Below are 10,443 nucleotides of genomic sequence, written 5' to 3'. Positions count from 1 at the left end.
CATTTAACCCTCAACAGCATTGTCAGGTAGTAGCATATCAATTTTATAACTGATTAAACTGAGTTTCAGAGAGATGGAGTGATTTGCCCAAGATCACACAGCTAAAAATGGTAAATCTGGGATTTATACCTAAGTTATTTGACTTCCACAGCCTGTGCTCCTTCGACTGCACACTAAGCTATATAGTAGCTTATACAGGAGTAGTTTGGGTTCAGTGGCAGACGAGCTAGTAGTTAATCCATTATCTGACAATCTTGGTCCAGTGGTATCTGTAATAACAAACTCAGACTCACACAATTTGTGTGTGTGTGTGTGTGTGTGTGTGTGTGTTTATTGAAACCGCTGCTGTGTTCAACTTTCATAAGAAAAAGGTAAGTAATAAAGCCAGCTGAGATCAAAGGCTTCTTTTAAAAAAAGGACAGCTAGGACACTCAATGTTAAGGAGATTTAGGTATTCATGTATGTATTTACAACTTGCCTTATTCCAAAAATAATTTAAGGGGCTGTGTCTGGGATGTGCTTTTAGGAGATTACAGAAACAGTCCAGCCACCCATACTGCACTCACCAGTGTGTTATGTGGGGGTTATTGGGTCTCTAAAAGAGGCCCCTGAGATTCAGCAGGATCCCTGATTAGCAGATGTAGTCAGTTCCTATCTTTCAATTAGATTGAGGGTATTTTAGGATGCTTTCATAAGCACAAGTTGCAAGAAATTGTAGTTTGGTAGTTTTCAGAGACAAAAAACCTGGGTTCTAGTCCTGGGTCTGTTGCTAGCTTGCTATGTCACTTCACCACTCTGATAATTAATTTTCCTATTTCTAACATGAGAAAATTGGGCTAAAAAACCTTTCCTATGCTTTTGGACTTAGCTTTTCAAAAAGCAAAAGCTTACCTTCATCTGTCCCTTAAAATTCATTTTTATTATTGGTTTCCCATCAGGACTTTGTCTTTTATGCTCCCCGGCTGCGGATTAACAAGCGTATCTTGGCCCTGTGCATGGGGAACCATGAACTATACATGCGCCGCCGCAAGCCTGACACCATTGAGGTGCAGCAGATGAAGGCACAGGCCCGGGAAGAAAAGCACCAGAAACAGATGGAACGGTAGGTTCTGTGGAACTGGAGTGGAGTGGAGGCTGGGGCTGGGGAAAAGAAACTTCTCAAAGGTGTCAAATTATAAAAAACAAAAACAAAAACAAAAAACAAAGATATGAAGCCATCCTTGGATAGGTAGAGAGAGGGAGCTGTACAGGGCTGACACTTTCTCAAGTCTCAGGCATCCCTTTACCCAGGAAGCAGGCATTAGAAGCCTAGGATTTCAGAGGCTCATGAAGACATAGTTCCACATTGTCTTTGACCTTAATGTCGTTGCTCTTCTATGCAGACTCTGGGTTGCTCCAGATTATCTGACCAATGTGGTGGCATTAGATGCACATTTAAACATGGATTCTGTAGGGATTTTTGAGTGGAATTAGGAAGAGCCACCAGAATTTTCCTTATGAAGCCCCTGTACTCTCTCTGAACCCCTTTGTTATTGAAAGTGTAGCAAAGCTCAGCAACATCAACATCTACTTGGGAGCTTATTAGAAAGTCAGAATCTGAGACCCTACCCCAGATCTACTGACTCAGAATCTGCATCTTAAGATCCTAGGTGATCAGTTCTCCAAAGAAGCCACCAGGCACATGAAAACATCCTTAGTCTATTAGGGAAATGCAAATCAAAACTACAATGAGGTAGCACTTGATAACTATAACTCACTAATATAGAATAAATAAATCAATATAGAAAATAATAGCATTGTCAAGCATGTGGAGAAATTGAAACTCATGTAAATTACTGGTAGAAATGTAAAATGTTTCAGCTACTGTGGAAAATAGTTTGGTGGTTTCTCAAAAAGTGTAACATAGAATTACCACATGAGGGGCACCTGGGTCACTCAGTCGGTTGACTCTCTGACCTCTGCTCAGGTCATGATCTTGCGGTTCATGGTTTCAAGCCCTGCATTGGACTCTGTGCTGACAGTTCAGAGCCTGGATCCTGCCTCAGATTCTGTATCTCCCTCTCTCTCTCTCTACCCCTCCCGTGCTAACAATATGTCTCTCTCCCTCTCAAAAATAAATATTTAAAAAAATTAAAAAATAAGCAGAATTATCATATGATCCCACAACTCCACTACTAGGTATATACTCAAAAGTGTTGAAAAGAGTACATGTGGGTTGCCAGGGTGGCTCAGTCAGGTAAGCATCTGACTCTACACTAAGAGTGTGGAGCCTCCTTGGGATTCTCCCTCTCTCCCTCTCTCCCTCTTTCCCTCTCTCTCTGCCCCTCCCCTACTCACACTTTCTCTCTCTCTCCCTCAAAAGTAAATAAACTTAAAGAGTACATGTACACAAGTGTTCATATCCAAAAGGTAGAAACAGTCCAAATGCCCAACCAATGAATGGATACACAAATCGTACAACTATACAATGGAATATTATTCAGCTGTAAAAAGAAATGAAGTACTGATACATATTGCAATGTTTATGAACCTCTGTAACATTATGCTAAGTGAAAGAAACCAGACACAAAGTTCACATACTGTATGATCCCATTTATATGAAATATCTAGAATAGATGAATCTGTAGAGGCAGAATGCAAGTTGGTGGTTATTAGGGGCTATGGGGAGGAGAGATAGGAAGAGACTTGCTTAATGGATATAGGCTTTTGTTTTGGAGTGATGAAAATGTTTTTGAACTAGATAGAAGTGGCAAATATACAACATTGTGAATGTACTAAATGCCACCAAATTGTTTGCTTTATAATGGTTACTATTATATGAATTTCACCTCAATAGGTTTATTTAAAAAATGAGATCGCAGGTGATTGCCATACATTTCAAGGTTTGAGAGCACTGCTCTAGTAGGTACTCTGTCATAAAGAGTTTGGATCCTCAAGAAGCTTCTAATATAAATGAGTTCATGTCTGAGGCGTTAGACACCATGGTTCTTATTCAAAAAAATTTTACTGAGATTGGGGGCAGTTCACAGAGCTGGATCTGACAGTAACCTTCCCTCAAGGACCTTATATATAGTCTTGTAGGATAAAGAGAATAAAAACAGTATGTACATAACTGTTGAAGGTACAAAGGCTGGGTCATCTTTTCACTCAATAATTATTGAGCAGTGAAAAAAACCAAAAATCTCTGCTCTCAGGAAGCTGATATTCTAGTGGGAAGAGGCAGAATAAGCAAATTAAACAGTATGTGAGATGGTAAAAAGTGCTGTGGAGAAAAATAATAAAGGGGAAAGATGGGGAGAAGGATAGGACAAGTATTCTGAGGGCCCAGAAAAAGAAAAGACATCTAGGCTAGAGTGAGAAGGCAACCTCTTTAAAGAGGTATTGGGACAAGAAAAAGTGAATACTTGTTCTAGATTTGCAACACATTCTGGGGAAAAAAAGAGCCTAGAGCTGGGCTTCAGAGGGCAAGCAGAGTTAGGCCTAAGGACTGATACCCTAGCCATAGAGATTATTGGACTTGAAGCACAGTATCCTAGCAGAGTCAAAACTTGACTCCCTATAACTATGAGGTAGACAAGGAAGGACAAATAGGCCATTTTACAGATGGGATACTGAGAACAAGAAAAAAAGAAGTGACATAGCTAAGGTTACCCACTGGTTACCCATTGGTTACTAGTAGAGCTGGGAGTCCAGGTTGGATCTCCTGACTCAGGGACAAACTGACAGGGTACTGAGTATACTGGCCCACGTGGGGCTATGATGTGAAGACAAAAATGTGGAGATAAGGCAATGTGTTCCCAACTCACAAGCTCTAAGTGTGGTAGGGGCTGAGGGTCAAGAGCAAGGGAGACTTCGGGCCTTTCCATGTAACCTTGATATACTATTCCATCCTTTCTCTGTTCTTAGTGCTCTGCTGGAAAATGAGAAGAAGAAGCGTGAGATGGCAGAAAAGGAGAAGGAGAAGATCGAACGGGAAAAGGAGGAACTGATGGAGAGACTGAAGCAGATTGAGGAACAGACTAAGAAGGCTCAGCATGGTGAGGCTTAGAGTCATTTTTGAGACTGGGTTTTCCTAGAGCCTGACTTTATGAGCTGGAGACCCTTCTGCCTGAGCTGCAGACTCAGGCTGTATAATCCATATATGGCTACAGGTAGATGAAAGATTGGGCAAGAGGAAGAGTGCCTAGAACTTTCTGCCAGCTGTGCTCTAGGGTGAAGCATCTCCAGAAGGGAAACTAGGTATTTCTTCTTCATATCTGCACTCTTCACCACTTTTCCCCCTTCTTCTCTTTCCAGAACTGGAAGAACAGACCCGCAGGGCTCTGGAGCTTGAGCAGGAGCGGAAGCGTGCCCAGAGTGAGGCTGAAAAACTAGCCAAAGAGCGTCAAGAAGCTGAAGAAGCCAAGGAAGCCCTGTTGCAGGCCTCTCAGGATCAGAAGAAGACCCAGGAACAGCTGGTAAAGCTACCAAATAGGCTAGGATTGTGGTACCTGAATTTTCTTCTCTGTCTGCCTACCTATTCACAGTTACCCTTGCCTGCAGGGCTGGCTTCTTCCAGCAGGGTGCCAGTCTATGGGCCCCCAGCAGATGGCTTCTTCAGAAGCAAGATGCAAAGTCATTGGTGTGGCCCAGAAATCTTTGCAAACTGTCTTCCGTAACCCTTACTTTTATTCTACTTTCTTCTTAGCCCTTGGGTATCTGAGCTGATGACCTGACAAAGGAAAGGGAGGGAGGAAAGAAGCAAAGGGATTTACACTTAATTGACTGCCTGTGTGTTACAAGCTATGCTCGTGACTTTTCCTTTCCCCTTATTTTCTTATTTCCTCTCCAATAACCCTATGAGGTTAACCCATACAGATACTATGCCTGGATAAGGAAATTAGGGCTCAAGGAGGTTTAAGAGACTTGTCAAAGGTCACACAATGCCACTGAATAAGGATGAGAACCCATTTTTGCCTCTCTTTGAAGGGTTTGCTCTCTAAATCATATGTAAGACTATGTGTCTATGCATTTATCAGGGAGGAGTGTTAGCATCCTTACTTTTATCATGTTTCCAAGGGTTCTGTGACTCAGAAATTAAGAACCTGTGGCCCAAATTCCTTGATATATGTTCTTCCCTTGTACTGTTTGGAGTGAGAGTGCAGGAACTAAGACCTAGTTAGCAGAGGGAAGTTTCCTCTAGTATACCTGTCCAAGGTATGAGGGTGTGCATAAGCTTTTTTCCTTGTTCAGATCGTCTTGTGACACTACAGTGTCTTTCCTATACTTGTCCCGGGAGGAGTCTTAGTGGAAACCCTTAGCATTCTAGGAAAACAGGAAAGGTTCTGGTACTTTAGGTAGTGACACAGTGATCTCCAAAGCTTTATGGAGGCCCTAACTATGCAGTGGGCAGTAGTGTATGTAAGAGAAATTGAGAGGGAGAGGGATAAAGGGAAGGAGGGAGAGGGGGAGAGAGGAAAGAGAGAGAGAAAGAGATAGATGAGGAAGAGAGAAATGATATGTTTGTCTTTAGGAGGTCTATAGTCTAGATGGGGATCTCTGACTTATATGGAAATGACTTGGAGTTAAAGAATAGTAGATCTGAGAATAGGAGTGGTCTTCCAGGCTTCCTGGAGGAGGTGTGGTAAAAAGAGTCTCCAGAACAGCAAGCAAGTGGAACAGCAGGTTCCCTATTTGTTCCCCAGGGGAACTGGTGTTGAAGATACTTGGGGCCTGAGGACCAGAAGGCTCAGCTCTCACAACCTTCCAATTTATCCATAGGCCTTGGAAATGGCAGAGTTGACAGCTCGAATCTCCCAGCTGGAGATGGCCCGACAGAAGAAGGAAAGTGAAGCTGTGGAATGGCAGCAGAAGGTGAGACACAGTGCCCAGAGCAAAGCATTATGGGAAAGAGTACTATATGAATAAGTTTCAGTTCCTTAGATTCCTCAGATTTGGGCTCCTTACCCCTTCCATCCCTCCTTGACAGCAGGCATCATGAGAGAAAGAGCTCGAGGCTTTCTCAAATACTCCTATTATACAGCTGCAGAAACTAAAGACAAAGTGACTTGGACTTCCTGATGCCTGCCTCCTTCTGGGCTATTCTATGCACATGTAGGATGCCACAAGTTAGCCTCGTCTGACTGCTGGTCTTTCTTTCCCTCTGTTACTGGACAGGCTCAGATGGTACAAGAAGATTTGGAGAAGACCCGTGCTGAGTTGAAGACTGCTATGAGTACACCTCATGTAGCCGAGCCTGCTGAGAATGAGCAGGATGAGCAGGATGAGAATGGGGCAGAGGCCAGTGCTGACCTGCGGGCTGATGCCATGGCCAAGGACCGCAGTGAGGAGGAACGTACCACTGAGGCAGAGAAGAATGAGCGTGTGCAGAAGCATCTGAAGGTATCTAGGCAGGGCCAAAGGGTCAAAGATACCATGTACATTCTCTAGATCATCATGGGAGTTAGGTAGAGGAGCCTGTCTCAGTGGAGTGTGGAGGCTGAGCCTTTCTATGACAAGAGCTTTAAGGGTAGGCACCCATCACTTACTCATCAGACCTGGCCCCCTATTCCTTGTTTTTTTCTTTTTGCCCCATACTCCATTTAACTTTTGTATTCAGAAAATACCCTGACCTGATTTCTACCATTATTCTACTCTTAGAGAATACCTGCCATCAATCAATTGGTCCCCTAAGTTTGTGGGGGGTTTGTTTTATTTTTGCTCCACTGCAGTCCCAACAGGGCTGAAAGTGGTCCTCAACAAATGTGTGTGTGTGTGTGTGTGTGTGTGTGTGTGTGTGTGTGTATAGAAACAGAGGGGTGAATGTGTGTGGAGGGGGGTAGAGAGAGAGAATCTGCTTAAGGGAAGGTAAAGTTAGATCAAGCCATTAACCCCTCATCCCCTTACACCTGCACAGGCCCTCACTTCAGAACTGGCCAATGCCCGCGATGAGTCCAAGAAGACTGCCAATGACATGATACATGCTGAGAACATGCGACTTGGCCGAGACAAATACAAGACCTTGCGTCAGATCCGGCAGGGCAATACCAAGCAGCGCATCGATGAATTTGAGTCGATGTAATGGTCACCCCAACTGTAGGGACCCCTCCTCCCTTCTTCCTTGCCCCCACACTCTTTTACTCCTGCCTAACTCACACTGTGCTGAAGCCACTAACTAGAACAGCCCTGGAGTCATGCCAAGCATTCAGTGTAGCCATGGGACCAAACCTAGCTCCTCAGCTCCCACTCACTACCTTGGACAAGTACATGGCCCACAATGGTGCCAATTGGACCCTATTTCCCTCTGTCCCATTTAATATAGCTTACAGGAAAAGACCACTTCCCTAGCTTAGAGGCACTTCGCACTTGATTTGGGAAATACCCCCTCATTTACTGTTGTTCTGTAGGGGTGAAGTGTGGTATTGGTTGAAAAATAACCTCCACACCCCTGCCACAGACTGCCTTCCTTTTCAAGGTCCTGTGATTTGCAGAAAATCACATGGTTTAGGAAAGGAGGCACGGCCCTGAGTATATGCTCTAGGATGTCAAATGACCTAGGATTAGCCCTTCCAATTCCCATTTCTTCTAGAGTTATTTAGGCTTTATAATGATTGGAAGCTAAAAAGATGTTCAGTCATTCTTCTCTATACCTCCCAGATGGGGCCTGCTACAAACTCAGTTCTAATAAGTTTTATCCCTGAGTTTAGGAATTCAGTTTCTCCCCATGGTGAGATGGCAGGAGACAGTACCTTCAAGAGACTTCACCAACGTCTTAGAAGGCTGTTGGCCATTCACTTCAGGCAAGGCTGAATAGGAGAGCCTACCCTAATGTTTTATAGGAGACTAGGCTTGTTTCAAGTGAGCTTTATGGGCGGAAAATGTATTATTCTGAGTTCCTTCCTTCGTGGGATCTGCCCCTCCCCACTCCAACCCCCAAATTCCCTCCAGCTAGAATGGTAGGGATGGTTACCCAAAAACCTAGCCAGTCCCATCCAGCACTCTTGCCAAAGGGAGGAAATGTTCACACTGGGCTTCGGTATTTTTTCTGCCAGGGTTCTAAGGTCACTTCTTTCATCAGAGCTTCCATCAGAGCTATGTGGGCCACCATTCCTGCTTCAGGGCCATCCATGCCTTAGTATGGTGAGCTCTGGAGCTTGATGCCAGTTGGTTCAATTGGTGAGTGGGTAGAATATGCTGAGTGTGGTGAGAAAAGCCTTCAGCTTGGATCCCACTGTTTACTTGACCCCCTGAGATCCTTAATAGCTCCTTTCCCTCACCCCCTCCAAGGTGATGAATGGGCCCTGCTTCTGTTTAACAAACCTCTACCCAAGTCTTTCCCCAGCTGTGCTGCCCCTTGAAGTTGTAAACCAGAGAGATGTTGGGGGCTCTGGTCTGGTCCCTTCTACACTCCAACCTCTTTCTTTCAATCCAGGATTAACCTCCCCTTCCTCTATGTTTCATGTGTGCTTTTTTTTTTTTACAAGTATTATATATTCTAGTGGCATCTAATTCAATATTGATTTCTGTGTTTCTTGCTAATGCACTCTTAGAAGATATTAGTCTTGAGGCAGGATCATTTTGGGCCTCATTCCCTTACCATCCCCACACCTGGAAAGCATATACTATATTATTAAAGAATATTTTGCCAGAAACATTATTGCAAGAAGCTTTCAGTATTAGTGATGTCACCTGTCACTATAGGTCCTACAGTCCCTTCTTAAAATACTTGGTATTTGTTTCATTGTTTTTATTTTGCCTTCTCCCAAGAGTTTAGTTCCCAAGGGGTTATACTGTCCTTCCATGCAATGCCCCTAGCCCAGAGCCCTTGGCTTTGATCCCTCCCTGACTTCATTCTGACTTTGGGGAGTCATGTGCATTGCTGTGAATTATATTGACACTCTCTTGGCAATATGCCCTATACTAGCTAAATTCAAACCTGAAATTGTAGGGCAGTTTAGCTGCCTTAAGGGCAATAACCCATTCACAGGGAGGCTGGGAAGAAAGGTTAGATTTTGTATTTAGGTTTTTGTGTGCATGTGTATTTTGGGGGGTTTTAAAAATTTTTTGGAGGGGTTTATGCTCAACTCATGTTCTGTTTCAGTGCCAATAAAAGGAAGACTTCTCTGTGACTTGATATTTTGTTGTAGTATGTATAGGTGGGTGGTTGTAAGATACTTCACTGTAATTTACATTCTGTAGACCACCTTCCAATCCTGGTCTCATTTCATACTCATTTCAGTCCTATGGAGAGTGGATATTACCATCCTCATTTTAGGAGGGAAGCAATGGACTTGAGAAAACACTACCCAAGGGACAAGACTGTCTGACTTAATTGCCTACACAGTTTCCAGGACTACAGGTCAACTTTTCCAGTGTAGGTGGGCCCTGAATTGATCATGGGATGCTCCTGGGCTCACTTGGACTTGGGGCTTTAGAATTTCTTGTGAAGGGTCTCTAGACTCCTCCTGGGATAGTCAGGCCCTGTCCTGCTTCCTTATTGGGAAGTACTCCAGGCTTGCCAATTTCCTACTACTTATTGCAGTTCCAATAAAGGTCAGAGAAATTACCTTGAACCCTGTTGCAAAAGGCAGTGAGGAGTGGAGTGTGAAGTGAAGATGGAGTGTATATAGGTACAAAAGCTGTGGGGAAGTACTTTGTTGCTTATGAAACATGTCAATTTTATAACCTAAATGTACTTATGCTAGTTTTACAGATGAGGAAACAGACCCAGGTAAGACTTCCAGGCTGTCTTGAACCTAGCACATTGTCTCATTTACCAGTCTCCTTCTTGGTGAACCACACTTGCACAGAAAAGTAAACCATGTATTATGTGAGCTTTAAATCCTTCACAAGAAAACTTTCAGCCAGTGGTGCCTAAATTGGTCTGCACATTGGAATTGTAAAAGTTGTTTTAAAAGACCAGACCTCATCCACAGATCAAATTACAATCTCTAGTAGTGGGATACAGCCATCAGTATATTTGATGATTCCAATGAGTAGCCAGACTTGGGAACCACTGCTCTGAGGGCATACTATTTTTTAACTTTTTTTTATTTTTAAATTTTATTTTAATTCCAGTGTAGTTAACATACAGTTATATTAGTTTCAGGTGTACCATACAGTGATTCAACAATTCCATACATAACCCAGTAGTCATCACAGCAAGTGCACTCTTTATCAACATCACCAATTTCACCCATCTCCCCTTTGCAATGTTATTGCAAATGGAAAAATTTCATTCCTTTTTATTGCTGAATAATATTCCATTATATGGTAAGAAACACAAAAGCAGCAAAAATGAATATTTATCTAAAAAATCAATGATCTCACAAAATAAAAGAATATAAAATATGACAGTATATACCCAAAATGTAGGGAGGAGAGGAATAAAGAATGAGTTCAAACTTAAACAACCATCAACTTAATATAGACTGCTATATGCAGAAGAGTTTACACACAAACCTA

General features: G+C 43.0%; 1 protein-coding gene across 1 annotated transcript; it reads left to right on the top strand.

Annotated features, from left to right (window-relative positions):
* Window positions 1–907: 907 nt before the first annotated feature.
* LOC121024046 (moesin) lies at window positions 908–9,112 on the top strand. Its single transcript, XM_040466371.1, has 6 exons — window positions 908–1,102; window positions 3,907–4,037; window positions 4,297–4,457; window positions 5,761–5,853; window positions 6,157–6,381; window positions 6,896–9,112. Exons 1-6 carry the CDS (start codon window positions 996–998, stop codon window positions 7,058–7,060), a joined length of 882 nt encoding a protein of 293 aa, XP_040322305.1. The 5' UTR covers window positions 908–995; the 3' UTR covers window positions 7,061–9,112.
* The last annotated feature ends 1,331 nt before the right edge of the window (window positions 9,113–10,443 follow it).

The sequence above is a fragment of the Herpailurus yagouaroundi genome, unplaced genomic scaffold (genome assembly GCF_014898765.1).
Source record: "Herpailurus yagouaroundi ecotype Mexico unplaced genomic scaffold, PumYag 39405, whole genome shotgun sequence".
Taxonomy (NCBI): Eukaryota; Metazoa; Chordata; class Mammalia; order Carnivora; family Felidae; genus Herpailurus; species Herpailurus yagouaroundi.
This window is presented reverse-complemented; position numbering and strand designations above follow the sequence as displayed.